At 40.7% G+C, this 20,058-nt stretch overlaps 1 protein-coding gene across 3 annotated transcripts in view; it reads right to left on the minus strand.

Annotated features, from left to right (window-relative positions):
* The window catches only part of dscaml1 (Down syndrome cell adhesion molecule like 1), a 97,576-nt gene that overhangs the window by 62,652 nt on the left and 14,866 nt on the right, over nucleotides 1-20,058 (minus strand). For all 3 annotated transcript variants that reach the window (XR_013303535.1, XM_077611139.1, XM_077611138.1), the window contains exon 3: nucleotides 15,206-15,352. Coding sequence is in view for 2 of the 3 variants with exons in the window: in XM_077611139.1 (XP_077467265.1) it covers nucleotides 15,206-15,352 (147 nt within the window). In the remaining variant the exon portion in view is untranslated. The remainder of the gene's footprint in view (nucleotides 1-15,205; nucleotides 15,353-20,058) is intronic.

Consider the following 20,058-nt stretch of genomic DNA (forward strand, 5'->3'; position numbering starts at 1 on the left):
TCACCTCGACTCTCTTCATTTGATTCCGCTGCCTTTTTTCTATTTGGTGGCTGAAAAGCAGGAAAGGTCAAAACCGATGCAATTGGTTGACTTATTACAAGTAACACCTTGTCATTTCCGCTCTATTGTCGGCTCAACTCAAACAGGATCAAAATAAAACCCTCCAGAGTGCACTCGATAAAAACAAGTCCATTTAAGAACTCTACGAATTTAATTTCAAACGCTAACTTGACGATATCCTTTCATACGCATTTTGCTAAAGGACAAATATCCCTTGAAGTGTCCAAGATCAGTATATCACTTAACGAGCAGCTATCACTAAATGACAAATATCCCTAAAAATCTAGAAATGAGTTGTTGCTGAGGTAGATTCCAACCGCAGATGCATATACAGAAGCATATAATTGTGGCTCACCATTGAAGTGTCCAAGATCAATACATCACTTAATGAGCAGCTGTCACTGCTAGCTTATTTTACACAAGACAGCCTTGAGAAGTTGTTATTGGCAGAAAGAGAGCTCAATCTTCCAGGAATTGAACATCCTAGAGCCACAACTCCTTCAGATGAGGTGGCTCGGGCATCTAGCCAAAGTTGAAAACACACCCGAGTCAGAATTACGGAAATATGTCCTTAACAGAGGAAAGGCGGCTCGGTGGCGTGCAACAGTACGGCGATGTCCTTTTTTCATTATTCCTCCATTTTTTTCCCACTTTGTGGTAAAACTTTAATGTGTTTGCCCACTCAAGTACTCAAGGAAACTAGTAAAAAATGGCTTAGGTTGCAAAAACACCAGAGTGGTCTCATTGTGGGGGGATTGCAAGAGAAACAGATTTAAGTGGTTAGCGGCTAGTACGCTGTGTACGTGTCGCCAGTGAGTGAAGCCACAGACAAATGGCGGAAATTAGACCCAAACCATTCGGGGAAAAAAAACATGCGGGCACTCGCGTAAGGTTGAGGTGACCATTTTGACCACCCTGTGAGCACATAATTGTTTAGTAGCCTGAGAAGAGAGGCCCGTTGAGGCTAGACGATGATCGATCAAACGCAGTGGCGGGCCGTCAGTGCCTTCAAGGCCTTCTCTGCTGGCCTAAGAAATATCGGAGTCATATATTATATATTGTCCATCAATACTTATTAAATAATTCCAAATTGTCTGTTAGCTTCCTTTCCCCCGTGGTTGCACTGCTTCCACGTGTTTTCATATTGAAGCATTTAACCAATCACATTTCAGCCATTATTTGTTGCCAGGGTCAGAAATCTGCCTCAAGGCCTTCACAATCAGTTCTGCAGGCTCTGCTGCATTAAACAAACGTCGATAAGACTGTTGCTTTAACCAATCACATTTCAGCCATTATTTGTTGCCAGGGTCAGAAATCTGCCTCAAGGCCTTCACAATCAGTTCTGCAGGCTCTGCTGCATTAAACAAGCGTCGATAAGACTGTTGCTTTAACCAATCAGATTTCGAGTTGGCAACACCACAATGCCTTGTCGCAGGCGTAGGGATACGTCATCGAGCTGCACAAGCAAATATATTGTTGTGTTGATTTAAAGCCATTTTCAAGATCATTAAATACTGCTAGGAAGTGGATTTTACCCGTTGAAGGCGCTACGAGAAAATGCACGGACCGCCACTGATGAAACGCGACCGTGACGTATCGAACGATACGGCTAGCGCGATGGACAGACGTTTTCAAAGCCAAAAAAAAGGGTGAGCGAGAGGAAAAAGGAGTTCCTCCCTCGACTGCTGCCATGCGGCTTTAGCCATCTGGTGGCAGAGCCTAAATTAATTAGCTCTGCTCATTACTAGCTTGCAAGAGGAGGCCTGCAGTATGAAGCATGCAAGCAGCAGCTCTGCAAGGATCTTTGAAAAACCTTCTCATCACCATTTTGCACCACTATTTCTCATTTATACACTATTTCTATCAAGCAAGAACATCCAAAAAAGGACCACTAACCTATCTAAGTATTCAGTTTTTGCGATTTTTTAAACATTTCTCCTGGAAAACTGTTTTTTTCCCCTTTAAAGCTGCAGAGAACGGGAGCCATTTTCTAACGTGCAAATGAAATGGCCGGAGTTTCGGCAAATCCGACGACACGGGCGAACTTTCGGGGCGCTAAACCTGGTCTACGTGTACCTATCTTCCTCGGGGAGCGCCGCCGCTGAGACGCCAGATGGGGCTCAACATCATTGGCAGAGGGAGACAGAGAATAATAGGAGATGGCTGGCATTCATTATTTACATCACTTGGTATTGGAATATTAATGCTAAAAGCAAGCCTTCATTAAATTAACTGGAGATGCGAGGAAGGGGGGGAGGCAGCGGGTGAGAAAGAGGAGGAGGAGGAGGAGGAGGAGGCAGTGGGAGGCACATTCTGTTAAATGGGCCCTGAAATTAGTGAAGCAAAAACCTCCATTAAGAGAAGCCGCATCCCCACTCACTTTACATCTCTCCTTGAATTTGCTCTCCCACTCATTCACACACCTCTCGCCTTTTTCCACACACACACACAAATCAGGTTTGCCGAAACCTTTTTAAGAAATATGCATTTCCGCACTGTCCCTCTTAAGTGCCTCTTCAAAATTTAAACATGCTTATGGTGGCAGATTGCGACTTTGGTTCCCTTGGTAAAACACTCTGGAGAAAACACGCCTACACGTCCATCTTCACTCTCGCTATCCTTCTTCTCTTAACTTCCTCCCATCATTTGCCCTTCATCTTGATCCCTTTCCACATCCAGAAACACACATGTAGGTAAACTCGGGTAGGCCGTGCTGCATTAATGAGGAAGAACACGCGTGCGGCGTGTAATTGTGCAGACTCATGCGCATATACGATGTTAGCTTGAAAGAAGCGTGCGAATACACCAATGAGTAGAAGGATCGGTTCCTCCTGCACAGCAACACATTGCGTATACGCAGCGCCACTCTTCCTATTAGCGGAACGCTGCTAGGCGGCGTCGACTTCTGGAGTGCAAACATCTACAAAGAAGGCAGGTGACGCCTACTTGACAAAATATAATCTGCAAGTGAAAGAACTGAAGTCAGAAGGTGAAAAGATCCTGATCAAGAAATGTCGTACGGGCTGAACGCGATGGACGTTAAAGATGAATGGCTTGCCTATTTTGGCAAATTTGAAAGTATGGTAAAAAGGCAGCTCATCATACGTATCCTTCAGCGCAATATTTAACCATTTGTGCTATCTGATATCGTCATTTTCTTCAGGTGGAAAGCAATTAATAAAAGAGAAAAAATAAATAGTATGTATGACATTGCAGTGTGATCTGATTTTGGGTTGGCTATATTAAGGCCTACTATTTTTAATGATATATTTTAATTGGAAGTAAGCATTTCATCATACCTGTCAGCTTATAATTTTTTTCGTATTTTATGGTTTGGGATCTTTTTGTACGGGAATTTTTACGGGATTTTTTTAAGAACATTTTTTTAAACCATTTTCGGCTCCAATACGGATGGTCTCGTTCACTGGTATCAGACGAAAACGTAATCTTGTCATATTTGTCATAATACATTCCCCTTTCACACATCCGCCTCTTCCACTATATAAACATAGCGCGTCAGCAAGCAATGTACCCAGACAGTCAGCATTATACAGCAATATCAACAAAATCTTGAATTTAGTGCATAATGATTGGCACCCCGTCCATTTTGGAGAAAATTTTACAGTTTTAAGTGTGCCCTATGTGAGTAAATATATGCCGTGTTGCATTTGTACATTTTTTAATTGCTTAATAGGGGAATTGCAATCATTAATAAGGAAAGCAATTGGCCGAGGTATGTTTCATTTAAAATGAAAATCCTTGTGTGAGTGAATCCCAAAAACCATGTGCAACCTCACCTGGATGGAATATTATCTCAATACGAAGCCCAACCGACAATGTGTGTGCATCTTTATATGAAAAGAAGGCGGTAACGGAGCAGGAAGGGGAGCGGGGAAATAAACACGAGTCTGTTTTGCCCCTCAACAGAAATAAACAAGGCACTCTCTTGTCATCCTGCAAAAGAGAGGAGCTCACTGTTTATGCAGACGCCTGCAAACACACACAATCACACACACACACAAACACACACAATCACACACACACACACACGACACTCACAAATGTGTGTGGGCCAATGCTTTTTATCATGAAGGCGCCAAGTGTGGCTTTAAATTAGCAGAAGTAGAAAAGCAATACTTCCATTTCTATGTCAAATATAACACCTTATATACTGGGTGTTGCTGGGGACTAAAAATCCAGTGTAGTAGTCATTTCATCGACTGTAACGGAAGTAAAAGGTTCCAAAGCGAAGCGGGTTGGAGTTGGTCATGTTTTTATTTTCATTTTTTTTCTATGCCATCCTTTGTGCTGAAGTGCTTCTAATGTTCTGACAGGAGGTGTTTAAGTGAGCAAAGCTGCTCCACTACATTTTATCTGGCGGTGAAGCTGCATCTGACATACATTGTATTTTTTTCGAGTCGGCAGCCGCTCCGTATTCAACGAGGATGAATGATTTGTAGTGCAAGCACTCAACTGTCAGACGCCACTTGTACGCAAGAGCTTTTTGTGTGTGTGTGTGTGTGTTTGTGTGTGTGTGTGTGTGTGTACAAGCTAAACAGCAGAGAGAAGGCATCAAGGCTACAATGGCTTTCATGTGAAATGTATAGCAGATTCAAATGACATCCTTTTCTCTTTTTGTCTTCGCCTTAGTCAGCTAAACTGGATTATAAAAGTTATATCAGCTCAATTGCTGTTTGTCTTTCACACAGAAGCAAGTTAAAAGATCGTTGTTAGGAGTCGAATGTCAGTTGGGTGGGAATATTGGTTAAATTAAAAGTGGCAGTAATTATTCTGTTCATTTGGTGAAGGTTGCCTCTGATTTTTTTTAGGCTTTTCCACTTTTTAAGGCACTCAAAAAGATTTTAGAGAGTTTATTTACCTCCCGATGACAGAAAATTAGGGCTCACGAAGGGTTCAGAATCTTGCTGATTATATTTAGACAAGGTCAAAAGAGCGGGGATATCGAACCCACAACCTCAACAACTCTACTATTTATTTAATTATTAACTTATTACCTATCTATTTATGTCTAAAATGCCTTTCCTGTATCTGCATTCTCACCCTCTTGCTACTGTGACAATGAAATTTCCAGAATACGGGATGAATAAAGTTATCCAATCCAACTACATTTTCGACTTGGTAGCATTAAATATTTACAAGAAGAAGGCTCATCAAAGCACTAAAATGAATCCGAAATCACCATTGATTCATGAAAATATTAGCGCAGAGCAAAAAAATTGCATCCACAATAAAAACATGACAAAAACAACCCCAAAAAAGTCACCAAAAGACCACAACGACAGGATTTGGCATCCTGAAACACGTCTGATTGCATCTTCAATAAAAACATGGCAAAAGCAACCCCCCAAAAAGTCACTAAAAGAAAGGTTGGGGTCCACAACGACCGGATTTCTTGTCCGAGACACGTCTGAGGCTCAAATCGGTATTTTCAAACAAGGTTTCTACTGAAAAGAGTGAGAAAGAAGGATAGAATATTTGCAATGCCAAGAAACGATGTACGGTAAGAGCAGAGAATGAAGCTCAAGTGAGAAATAGAAGCGGTCACCTGTATACAGCAATCAAGTGTATTCACAAAACTGCATGTGCTAAGAGAAAAAATGTCAATAGCACAATGTATCATTTACTACCTGTGGCTCCATCTATGTATAAAACGGTAGATTGTTTTCCTCCGATACGCCATTAATTGGAGGATGCCTGTATTGTAGTGATTGTGTATTGACAAACGTGGCTTGGGGCCGTTTCTACTTCACTACAGTTTCCATTTCAAAGCACCTAAAGACATTGGAAAACCAGGAAAAGAATATTTGAGAACAAATAACCAAGAAAATAGATTTGTAGCGTTTACTTCTTGAAGAGAAAAGTAGTATTTTATGCGGGGTTTTCTGCTAAAAGGGAATAAAAAGGCTCCCCGTGTCTGCACGGCAAGACTCGGAGCTGAGGCAAGAATACATGTAATATCCTTTAATTTACTTTGCCGTATTCATTCACATCAAAAGTATTGTGAGGTTGTAAAAGAAGCCATCAAATGAGTCTTTTGAAGGTCTGACTTATGACAAGATGTCTTACACGTTTGCTGCAAGTCAGTTTATGAGCCGACGTTGAAGGAAAACAACGCTTTGGGTGCAGCGGTGACGTAAAATCAAAATGTTATACCATTAATACAAAAATAATAAAATACATTTCCTTTGTGACAACAGTTGTAAAACATGTTTGATACACGCAAAATGCAGTTGTCGTAAAGTATGGCAGCAACACGTGGCTAAGCCAACACAATGTAAAAACATTGTATATGTGTATATATGAATATATGTATGTATGTATGTATGTATTTGTATAAATTTATATGTATATATGTATGTGTATATATATGTATATATGTATTTGTATATATTATATGTATATATGTATGTGTATATATATGTATATGTATTTGTATATATTTAAATGTATATATGTATGTGTATATATATATGTATTTGTATATATTTATATGTATATATGTATGTGTGTATATTTATATGTATATATGTATATGTATTTGTATATATTTATATGTATATATGTATATGTATGTGTATATATTTATATGTATATATGTATGTTTGTGTATGTATTTATATTTATATGTGTATATGTATATATTTATATGTATATATGTATATGTATGTATGTATATATATATGTATATATATATGTATGTATGTGTATATATTTATATGTATATATGTGTGTATATATTTATGTGTATATGTGTGTATATATTTATATGTATATATGTATATGTATGTGTATATGTGTGTATATATGTATATGTATATATGTATGTGTATATGTGTATATGTATGTGTATATGTGTATATGTATGTGTGTATATGTTTGTGTATGTGTATATGTCTATGCATATCTATATGCATATGTATATATACATACATACATCTATTTATATACATATATTTATATACATACATACATATATGTATATATACATACATATATATACACATATATACATACATACATATATACATACATATAGACATATATACATACATATAGACACATATGTGGGTGTTTGTGCAAGGGTGTGTGGGTGAATGCAAAGTGGCACCTTTTAGGATGATGTTGTTATGTCAAATTGAGACCCTGAACCTGCCCACTAGGTTAAATCAGCTTGCAGTTAACGGTGATGCAAGCATGCGTACGTGTATGCGTATCCTAGTAGATCGGCACGCGTCTTATGGGAGTCATCAGGGCAGTCTATATATCACAGCGAGCACATTGATTAGCTATTAATAAAGCATAGAGAGCCCATTGCTCACAAGGGAGGTCACGTTTGGCCCGCCTTTCTCCCTCCCACCCACGTACGACACGCACGCAAAAACATAAGTGCGGACAGCTGCTCCGTTTAACTGGCGGAGGTCAAGGCCGGTGGTCTCGAGAAAACAGGGCGGGGTCAAAAGATGAGACATTGTTCCAGTCACGATAGGTAAGCTAAGAATGGGGGCAAGGACGGGGGGAACGTTAGGGGTACACAGGAAAGTCATTGCTTTCTTCTGGGGGTTTTTTTCAGGAAAAAACTTTTTTTTTTGCCCTATGTCAAAAACGGACTGAAAACGGAGCAAAAAAATGCTTGGCTCGCACTTCAACTTTTTACTTTCACATTTTAATATTTTTTTTATACACCGTTTTACATTGCGTTACCCTTTTATTGTATAATCCCAGAACATTTGAAAACCTGTCACATTTATATTTTCCCTATGATTGTCTAATAAAGCTTGTTCAGATGTTCTTGGTGAATTGTTTCATTTTATCAGAAGACGCTCATCTATTTTAGGCCATTGTGAATAATGATTAAATTAATTATCAGCCCTAAAACATGTACGTTGTTTAGGAATTACTTGGATTTCATGTATATAATTCACCTTTAATTTATTTTTTGACTTCAATTGGTTGTCAGTTTTAGACTAAAACGTCCTGCTCCTGTTAAAAGGCGACAAAAGAACATGTTAACTTTGATTTGACTTTCATTTAACATTAGTCTAAATATGACTATGGCTATTTTTAAACAGCCACATCCTGACTTAGAGGGAAATGCACACTTGTGCATATTTGTTGGCTATTTTTATTCCCCCTTCACAGAAATAATTTGATTCCCAATTTTTTTTACATTAAATAAAGCGTGGTCAACAGGATTTGAGGCCTTTAAATCTCGGTTTTTATATCACCAATCATTTCAATAGGGAGTTTGTATTTTTTCAATCCATTATATTTCATACACTAGCACCTCAGTCGAGCTAAATTGTGTGGCTACGTGTCCAAAAATGTGCATGCCTGTTAACACTGACCAGTAAAGCAGCGTCGGAAAGGTCACGATTGAAGCGCGAAAACTGTCCAGATTCCAGAAAACGCACGCTTACGCGAACATCCATAAAAAAATCCCGACATAGTCGCCATGTTTGCCGTGCCCTGCCAAGCCGCATCAGTTTCCCGGTCCAAATCAGCGGGATAATTATGATAACACATTTGCTCTTTTCTACATTATGTATGTTGTCTTCACTTACGGGCTGCCCACGCCACCTCCCCCAATCTTTGATGCACTCTGAACACCCCTTTTTTTATGAGTGACATCTTTTTTAGGCAAGTCATGATCCCCATTAGCGATGGATTTGCCAATTGAGCCAATTGTGTGAAGCCATCCCATCATGTATTTTTTTTTGCTCTAATTAGCTCCTAAGGCTTAAGCAAGAGGGAAAGAGGGGGTTGGGGGGCGCCGCATTACGCGTTGGTCGGTGTTGGCGAGGACATCGTGTATGCTGATGAGTAATGCACGACGTCGGTTGCGCACTTGCCGAAAAATATGACGGAGATCGGACTCGAACCGGCATCGAGAACGGCCAATCGGGGTCGTCCGCTGTAAAACGATAGCATCCGCGGGCGGGTCAAAAACAAACACGAAGGAGCGGAGACATTGAAATGCCTGGTACGCGCCTGGGCCGAGTGCGGCTAATGAATAACTAACTAGCAGAGAGGAAAGGGAGTCGTCTTCTCCGAGTAAGGCCAAATGAATTCGCCCAAGCGCTATGCAAATGTTCCCCGGGCTAACGAGACCGCCTGCATGATTGGAGTACCATTGAAATTCTCCTCGTGCACAGCCCCCCTCTCACATTTCCGCTCTCGTATCTTTCTTTTCAATCTGCGCATAATATCCATGTTCCGATCGCGGCATCGACGGGATTTACCCGTACGTTTCCGTGTGCGGTCGATTGGTCGCCGGTCTTTTGGTCGCCCGGACCGCGACAACGGGCGACCAAAAGACCGACGACCAAAAGACCGGCGACCAAACAAGGTAAAACAACACGGTCTACACATCAATAAAAGCCAACAATGGCCATGAGCAGTGTTGGAGTAATCATTATTATAAATGTGTTTGCAATGCAACCTAACAAGCAGTTTCACTGAGCCGACTTCTGAGTGTAGAAGAGTTTGTATGCCCACATGAAATCGAGTTGACGTTAACGCGGCCTGCGAACCAACCCGAGTCTGACACCCCTGCACAAACATATATGAACACACACAAAAATATTCCAGAAATTTGAGTGCTATGGTTTGCCTGTTTTTTTTCCTACTCTTCCTATGTTTAATAAACAATACAGTAAATACATCACTATGAAGCACACATTTCCGCGCCCGATTCCATCATTTTATTCCCTTTCTTATTCCTGCCTTAGGCAAGAGCATGCTTCAAATAAAACCCGTCCTACCCGGCACGATTCACCCATCAATAAATCCGTAGTTCGGCAATGCCGATTTAACTACGCTCCCAATTTCAACTCAAACGCACACCGCGATCTGATCTCTAGCTAGACCAAAGTCCACATTGTGTTCCAAACAAACTGCGAGTCGCCGCTCTGCACCTGTCCCCCCCCCCCCCGTAAAACATCCAAACACGAGTGCTGAATAAATAAGCGGCCTAACACGCATCATTGTCGGGTTCCCACTCGCACACCTAATCACACATCAATAAGTAAACAGCCGCCATCCGCCGTCGTCCCCGCGACCGAGGAGAGGAACAAACTGCTCCGATCCGAAAGACAAACATCCAGAGATGCTTACTGGTCAAACACTAGCCAAGATAAATGGCGGGGGGGACGCTCCGAGGAAAGGAAGGAAGCAAGGAAGGAAGGAAGGAAGGAGAGCGATGGATGGGGTGAGCATTAAGCTTTTGTCGCATGCATATTTAATGACAGGACACAGTCCCTTTCAAGCCCTGAGCCGCTTCGTTTTCCCTCGGGAGTAGCTCCACACACACACACACACTTACACAAAGTACACACAAGTCTCTTCTTCAAACAGCAGTCAGTCCATCACCCCTTTTCCATTCTATGCCCACTTTGCCAGCTGCATAATTTAACACCCGGGAACGCTTTTGCGCCACTTTGTCTCTCTTTTCTGCTGATACGGACCTTTTTCCCGCGCCTTTTTTTGGGGGGTAACTTTTTGCGGTCGACGGAGTGGAAGCCAAAAGATGACGCTTTGTCACTTTGTCTTCTAATAAGTGCCTTTCCAAGGGGGATGACACTGAAAGGGGGGGGTAGGATTGAGAAAAGCGAGAGGATGCAGAGTGGTCACAAAATGGAGACCAGGATTGAGTGTGTGTGTGTTGGGGGGGTTCAAATGGTAAGCCCTGTTAATGAATGCGCAAGCACGCGTACGCAAGCCATACTGTACCGCAGCGTTGGTACCGACAACTCTCTCGTCGCTACAGCGGCCAATCAATGCTGATGTTGAGTCCATAATTGAAGAAAAATCAATCCATCAACATAACCATCAGTTGGCGCACCCCACTTGCGCTGTTCTAATGATTATTCCGCCGTGGCGAGGGAGGACGAACGCCGTATACGTGCGATGTTTGAGTATACGGGTACAGAGCTTTATAATACATGGATTCATTTTTCATAAGGGACAATGTAAGGCGGTTCTTTTATGAGTATTTATGATCTTTTTTTCGATTTTTTTCTGTCTTGAAAATCCTTGACATTGTATTCATTCTATTGAATAAATGAACACATGATCTAGGTCAGGTGAGTAATAATGTGTATCAATGGTAAAATATGTATTTTAAAAGAAAAATGGCAGGCAATTGGGGATTTTAATGAGTTAGTTATTGGTGCATTACTGATGACATGCTATGTTGTATTAGTAAAAAGTATTGATTCATGTGACATTTCTTCCAAATATACAGAGTTTAGAAAATAAAACTCCCTTAAACCATGATGAACTGATCAAAATAGGAGTTATATCAATTTTGATTTTGGAAATGATGCGCATGACCTTTGGTCGAGTGTCCTGGGAATGTGATTTTTTTTAATTTTTTTATTTTTTAAATCAATACTACGGGAACACTAAAATGAAGTAGACAATTAGTACAACTATAATAATATTTGTCCTTCCCAGAATAATAATAAATATATATGCCTGAGTATTATCCGCATATTTTCCAACTCCACTTGTGTTAAAATAATAATGGATTTAACAGAACATAACATGGCATCAATGCTAGTCTCGAGGGCTGTTGCATAAGGTTATGTTATGTAGTTTTTTTAAATAGACAATGTTTAATTGTTGATTTTTTAAAATTAGGTTTGACAATAAAATCTGTTTTGAAGAATTATCCGCTATTTTCCAATCTGCTGCCTGTTGTGATAACACAATTTAGCACTTATTTCTCTTATTTTGCCAAAAGGGGTTGAAAGTTGTCATTTTTTTGCAACAAAATGTGTGCTTTAGGGATGTTGCATGCAGCAATCTTCATCATTCACAGTGGTTTGGATTAAATAACATAATATGAATAAAATATGGTCATGGTGAGTGAACAAAAGTCTTTACAAAAAGTCAGAAAAAATAAATCGTTAATTTTCAATACGGCAACATATACGGAAAGCCCCCCCAAAAAAGTTACAATATTATTTTTTATCAACATCGTTCATCCCTATTTCCCTTCCAATATCTACCATACAAATGAGATAAACTCTCATTGTCTTCTACTGTGTGTGTGTTTGTGTGTGTGTGTGTGTGTTGTGGTGACGTACTAATATAAATCAAGCAGTGTTGCATCCTCACATTTTCCCCATTCCGCCTGCCAGTTCGCACCCGTTACCATGGTAACCAGATGAAACTCACACTTGATTTAAAGTTGGAGGGGGATATGGTTACTAATAACCAAGTCACACACAAAGAACACACACACACACACACACACAAACAAACACACAATTCCTTCTGGCGCATCCCTCGACACTTCCCAGCTGACGAGCACACAAATGATCATTTTCTAACCAGCAAACCATCAATTAGAGAGAGAGAAAGGGGAAAAAAGGGAGTAGCGCAAGGATAGCGAGCCCATTTGTCTACCGACCACCATCACACACACACAGACGTAGACGTGGTTTTGTAAACGCTCCGATCCAAACAGATTTGGCTGTCAAAATGTGACATGACACCCAGGCGGGGTCGTCTCGCAGTGAGAGGGCAGCTGTCAGCAAACACTGGCCTGCCTCTTCATCAAAGCTTATTCAAAGTCACTTTTATTGACCAACACGGCCATTCGCGGGACGCGCGTGTCATCCTGTCGACGCCGCACCTTGGCATACGCGCGCTTCTTAATAGATGGCGAGCCCGAGGAACGTCTGGCGTTCCGATGAAAAACACAAAGCCGTTGGTGATGGATGGATGGACAGTGTGTGACAGGGAGACGCGTGATAGCCTAAATCGGCGTTCGGCAAAGTGCTGACGCAGGCGGTGGGGCTTTGCAAGAGGGGAGAATTGGGGGGAGGAGGCGGCGGGGGTCCCCGAAAAGACACAGAAGCAAGATGAGAGCCGCGCTGTCATCGAGAATCTTGGTATCTATATACATGGTATATATATATGTACACGTATGTGTATATGTATATTTGTATATATTTCAGCAACACGCTTATTTATTTATATATTTTTTCATGTATTTATTTATTAACTTACTTATTACCTATCTATTTATGTCTAAAATGTATTTTGCTGTGTCTGTATTCTCACCCTCTTGCCCAAAATAAACAGGGCGCCTTATAATCCAGTGCGCTTTATATATGGACCAATACTGAAATTGTTATCACGATAAAATAAAATAAATCAGTAGATGGGGTACACCATCCTCTACAGCTCTCACAACTACAGCAAGCAGCCCCCGACTCTACTATTTTCCCCGTAGAAAAAGTACTGCGCAGTGACTGCTGGGATATGTAGTTCTTTTGTCAATACACCCAATGGATTGTGGCCTGGCGGTCGACATCAACACAGCTTTACGGAGCATGGAAGACAGCGTTGGAATAGTTATGCTAGCTACTAGCTAGCTACTATTTGCGAATGGATTGTGGCCACCTGGACGTACGTATAAAACTCCGCGTTTTCGATGACTCATTTGGACAATTGTTCAATTCGGACACAGAAAATGAGAACTTTGATGGATTTGTGGGTGATGATGACGTGAGTACATTGTAAAATGGCTAAATAAAGTACAACCCAACTCAGTTTTGCTTCCGTTGCCTTTTTAAAAAGGTGTTTTTAGCGTGTGGGTGTAGCGTGTATGTTTAAGCTGGTGTATGTTTTGCGTCTATAAAAACGGTGCGTCCTTTGTGTGTGTCAAATACAGAAATAGCACTCGTTACTGACACTGCGGCTAAAAATACGATGCGCCGTATAGTCGTGAAAATACGGTAATGTCTTCAAATCTACACAGTCCATCATATTCGAATGACTAATATTACAAGGCTATCTCACTTCAATTAGATTTATCCATTAATTAAATCTCCCGAAATGCTTATCCTAGGGCTGCAGGGGTGCTGGAGCCCATCCCAACTAACGGGAAAGCAGAAAGCCGGGTACCACCTGAACAAGTTGTCAGCCAATCGTAGTCATTCATTTTAACGGAAGACAAATGAATTAGCATACAGAATTTACGACGACGCTGGCAGGCATTGACGCCGGCGATCTGCTTAGCCGGAGATTTATGGAAAACGTGCACGTGTGTGTGTGTGAGAGTGTGTGTAGCCATGCCTTTTCATGTACTCGCTTGTTGATATGTTAATGCGTTGGAGAATAAGTCCATCAGCTGATCGATAACACACTCCCACGGAGCTCTTAGCTAACACAGCGGCTACGACAGGCGCGCAAACACACGTATCAGAGGGTCTCAGTCGTCTCGCAGCGAGGGATCCGTGACAAGAGAGAGGGAAATCCAACAGCAACTTTTATCGATCCACACTGGAAACCTCCCTCAGGCCACACACACACACACACACACACACACACACACAAATACACACTCACAGGCATACACTACAGCTGAGTCGGATCAATCGTGCGCTCAGAGTGAAGGACAGTGCAGCTCTATACAAAATACACGCGCGGCCGTAAACACACAATTGCCCGATGAAAGAGATGCTGGTTATCAGAGCTGCAGATAAAGGGCAGCGGGATTGTAACATATCATCTGACCTAAACAGTTTCATCTGACACCCAACAATTTGCCACTGCTCCGCGGAGCAAATGTTAACTGAGCGCCACGCCAACCTTCAAACGCGCAAGCTATAAAACGCGTGGGAGGCCTCCATATACGCCGATCGCGTCCGTCCGTACGTACGTACGCTGGCTAAAAGGATGCTTGGCTCATCAAATTACATTTTCCTTCACCTCTTTCTCAAACGTGTGCGCACACACGGGGTGATTTATCCGCGGAACACGGCTATTAACAACAGCGATAGCGGGTAAAGAGCTAGCGACATGGCAGTCAAAGACTATTTTATCTTCTTTTTTGAAGGAGTGGTCCATTTTCTTTTCTTTTTTAAATCCTCCACTCCATCTTCTCACTCTGACGGCCCGATGACATTCGGAGAGAAATTCATTACAGCCACCGAGAACGGAGAAGAGCTCATTTCCACGGCGGGGTTTGATGTAAATCCCGTTTTGAAATTGCTGATCCGACTAGCCTTTCTACGGGTGAACAATGTTCGACTCCATGGCGATTTGACTTTTGATCAAACACACATATATGCATATACGTCTGGCAAATGTTGTAAGTAAGAGTCCTTACCTGGGACAATGGACACGGTGTCTTTTTCCCAGGACACGACGCTGACGTATTCCTGGACGGCGGACGGGATGAGGCACTTGAAGACAGCGACATTACCTCGCATGGAACGCTGGTCAGCCACACGGACTGTATATGGCTCCCGGAAAACTGGTTTTAAATGAAAAAAAAGACAAAATAGTTGGTGAATAAGTATCAGCGTGACAACTGTGTTATTCACTATAGAAGGAATAGTTCCATGGTCTTTTTTTTAACAAAAATAAGTGGATTATGACTTTTTATCTACTTTTAATCAAGCCGCTTTATCAATGTTTGCAGTTTTAAGGGGAAAAATATGTAATCGATTTTTTTATTATTTTTGGCACGTCACCATGGTATTGAATTGAATGCTTTTATTGTCATTATACAAGTATGAGATTTAAAGCTTCACCACAAAGTGCACAAAAACAACAAACAAATACTCAAAAAATAATAATATTTAGAGTATGAAGTGCACTGCATTTTTTTTTCCTTTTATGAGTGCAAAAATAGTTTCTTCCAAGTCTGTATTGTGTACTAACTATTGGCCAAGTATGTAAAAATAATAATCATTTCATTAAAGAAAGGCATTTTTTGTGATTTCCATTGATTTCATACAACGTATTTTAAAACGGGAGTGCATATTCATGGCTTTCATAACATTAAAATCGACAGAGTTTGACTGTTTAAGAAGCTATGAAGCTGTAACCTTTATGTGCATATGCACAAAACGTGCATATTCATAACCCTAAACCCAAAAAAGCACTTACCAATTATTTTCAATCTGCCCATAAAAGTACCATAACATAAAAAATAAACATTTAATCAGAAGAGTATTGTCCACTTTATTCACTTTTGCACCCACTTATTCATATTGACTACTTTTCTATGTTGACTATTTACTATGCTAACTACTTATTTGTGTATTTATTAAATATTTAGTGATTATTTATTCATTATTATCATTCATTATTTATATATTTGTTGTTTTCTTTGTTATTTGTGCACTTCCCTACGTATTATGTTGACTATTACTTATTTATTGATTATTTATTGTTATTTTTTATCGAAATTATCTGTCTGTTTGTTGTTGCTATTTGTGCACTTTGTGGTTAAGCTTTAATTTTTTTGATGCTCGTATTATGACCATAAGACCATTAAATTCAATTTAATTCAATTCAATTGTCTTGCTATAGAAAAAGAACGTAAAGAAGCGAGCTCCTACTAGTAACTAGACCTTAGCCATGATTGTAAGACGGGCTGACCGGGGGCGCCGTTGAAGGAGATCCGGCGTGAGTGGCCTTAAGCATTTCAAAGAACAACGGCGCAGATGCTTTGAGACGGCGAGGGCCGCGGCGTGGCTGGCGGCCGCCGCGACTGTCACGCGCAGGCGCCGGGCATCACAAAAACGTGGCCCGCACATGTCATGCCGAGCGTGGGGAAGTCCATCTGTGCCAAGAGGCGGCTTTATGATAAAAACACTAGCCTGTAGCTAACCGAATTATCTCCGCAATTAAAGTTCAGAGCGGTGAGAGAGACAGAAAAGTGGAACGCCGAATCGTGGGAAGTATTTGTCGATAAATCTCACAAAGTAAATTGGATTATTTCGGTGGATGAGTGGTGGGAATGTCCGGCTCGCACTTTCGGGGTTTAATCATATCTTCGGAGTACCCGTGCGGAAGTTGGATGTTCCCCGTGGTTCCTCTCGTATCGCGCCTTGAATTGTTTTATATTGTTATTTCTGAATGATATGGAAATGGAAAACAATAGTGTATTCTTTCTTGCTATTAAATTAATGTGTTGATTGACTTGCAGGTAAACCAATCAAGTTTTAAAAGGTGGAATCAATGTCAGAGGGTACTCGGACGTTTGGTCACCGGACGTTTGGTCGCCGGACGTTTGGTCGCCAGACATTTGGTCGCCCGGAAGGTTATTGATAATTACCATTTAAATTGTCGCTCAAATTCCCTAAATACAAACTGCAAATTATTATTTAGTCATACTTAATGCCCTATTAATTATTAGGCTAAAGAAAAGCTCAAAATTTCCCGTACTTTTATTGTGTTTTGTTGGAAAACTTGTTAAGACCCTGACTGACGTCGCTTCTTAAAGGGACAACGCATGTACATACAAACTTTCTTATACACTCACACGTCGGCTCTGTGAAACTGCTCAGGGCCATTGTTGGCTTTTATTGATGTGTAGAGCGTGTTGTTTTACCTGGTTTAGTCGCCGGACTTTTGGTCGGGGACGTTTGGTCGCCCGGACCCAAACAACCGGCGACCAAAAGTCTGGCGACCAAACGTCCGGTCACGGTGTCAGAGCCACTTTTGGCCTATCAGCAGCCTCCATGAGGTCTGCTTTGATAAACACAGCATATCCAACCATCCGCAAGGTGTCCTATTGGACCCCATTTGGACTTTTAATAAAAATATGAAACCATCTACATGGAGTTCCATGTACCTTGTTCCATGATCATTCGTCTCTAAATCAAACAATGCAAACGTAAACCATTTTTTACCGTGTCGATATTAACCTCTAGAAATTTGACTTGGGACAACAAAAATTAAAAAAACAAGCAGTATGAGTCATGTGGAAGATGAGGAAAGCAAAATGACAGAAATGAAATGAGGCCCAAAAAAGGCTGATGTTGGCGAGTGTTTTTGGCATCCCAATCTATCAATGCTATTCAAGCAGCTCCAAAATGAGGACAGCAATGGTTTAACAATGCAAATTACACACACATACACACACACACATATATTAGACCCCACCCTCCAATGCGTACACCCTCTCTCTCCCCCAGCCAGCTCTCCAGTGATATAATTAACGTCTAGCCTGAAGGCCAGTTTCCTTGGTCATTAATAATGCTTTATACGGGCAAGCACTGTCACTGGAACCCGGGTGAAAGCAAAGGCATTGTCCTTGGCAAATGTTACACCGTCTTTCACCTTTAAAGTAAGCCTTACTCTACCTATATCGTTTATATCTCTTCCACTTTTGGAGGGGTTAAGGTTAACTCCTCCAACCTGTAATGGAAGCGCAATCCATTCTGTTGGTAGAGTTAGGGCTTATTCCAGATTAGAATTCGAGTCTTTTTGGCTTACTTTTCAACCATTCATGGTTTCTTCTTTCCAGGTCTCTCATTATTATTAGTATCTTATATCATTATACTACAATAAAAGCCTTTAATTCAATTCAATTTAACTGTTGTACTAACCAGGGTGTGAATGTACTCAAAAAGTAGGATTCATTTATTTCTGAAGATGAGCTGTAATTTCCCCGAGACTAGTGAATGTTATTGATATCAATTAAAAAAATATCCCATACTTTAAACATGTATAAGCCTTAGTTGACAGGAAAATGCTTTCAGGTTTTTGGGGGGAGTTTTATATTAAGTTTTTATTCAACTTTCTGAAATATTTGAAAAACTCAGGTCAAAACTTACATTTTTGATGACATTCTGGGATTCTTCTTTTGAATTTGTATTTAATATATTACATCAATAGAAGGCTCTTGCTTTCAATCAAAATATGTACAAAGTTGGCGGTCTTTGTAATATCCGCAAATACACAGTTGGCGAACCATAACTATCGCATCATATCCCTGAAATTGGGGGTACTACTTGCCCCTATAGCACATGTGTCAAAGTGGTGGCCCGGGGGCCAAATCTGGCCCACCGCATCATTTTGTGCGGCCCGAGAAAGTAAATCATGAGTACCGACTTTATGTTTTAGGATCAAATTAAAATGAAGATTATAGATGTATATTATATTTCCTGATTTTCCCCCTTTTTAATTCAATAATTGCAATTTTTAATCAATTTTTTTCTTTGTGTTTTTAGTTCAAAAATCATTTTGTAACATAAAAATATTTTCTATTTTCCACTTTAATATGGAACATAATGATTAAAAGAGATTTTCCCTCACTAAGAAAAAAAAGCTCAAATAAACATTGTTTTAAATCTATAAATAACGGAATATTCAGAACTTTTGATCCAGTTCTTTTAATCCATTTATAAGAAAAAAAGCTAAATATTATATCTAAAATGGTCCGGCCCACGTGAAATCAAGTTGACGTTAATGCGGCCCGCAAACCAACCCGAGTCTGACACTCTTGCCCTATAGTAAGTGGGATAGGAATAGTGTTCAGGAAAAAAAAATCTGTTGAACCGCTTGCCTTTTCCGAGCAAAAGCACACGGGAGAATAGAAGCGTTAATGAAACGCAGCCTTTACACATCCTCCGGTAGGCCGATGCATTTTTTTTTCTTCCCCCGCTTAAGTCGCCCAACAAGCTGAGCGCTAATGCGAGCCAACGCCTCATTTGTAAAGCAATTCAAAGCTAAAGGACATCTAATTGCAATCGGGTCTGGAGACCGGCTCTCCATCTAAAGCCGCCATTGCCTTTCACCGATAACCATCGCCCCGCAGATCAATGGCGCCGATCGACTGAGTAGCCCGGGCTGCCACGGCACGGCTAATTCTTTCAATCATTTATTTACTCTCTGATCGACCCTGTTGCCACTTGTCAATAGCGGGGGAAATTCCCTCTTGCCCCTGAGCACTATCATAGAGTCTTTAAAATCATCTTGACGGCTTGTAAATGTTGTCGGTGAGGTGACATCGGCCACCCGGGGATTGGACTTTTTTGCCCCACTTCAAACCTCTGCTAGGTTTTGGCCAGAATATAAGACGACTCCTTCTTTTTCAAGACTCAAATTTAAAAAAAAAACTTTTTGAACACTAAATTCAATTTTACACACAAAATAATGACAGTACATCTGAAAGAAATGATTAGAACAATTGATTCGAGAGAAAAATCATGTTATTTTGCCTCA

This window comes from Stigmatopora argus, chromosome 10 (assembly GCF_051989625.1).
Source record: "Stigmatopora argus isolate UIUO_Sarg chromosome 10, RoL_Sarg_1.0, whole genome shotgun sequence".
NCBI lineage: Eukaryota > Metazoa > Chordata > Actinopteri > Syngnathiformes > Syngnathidae > Stigmatopora > Stigmatopora argus.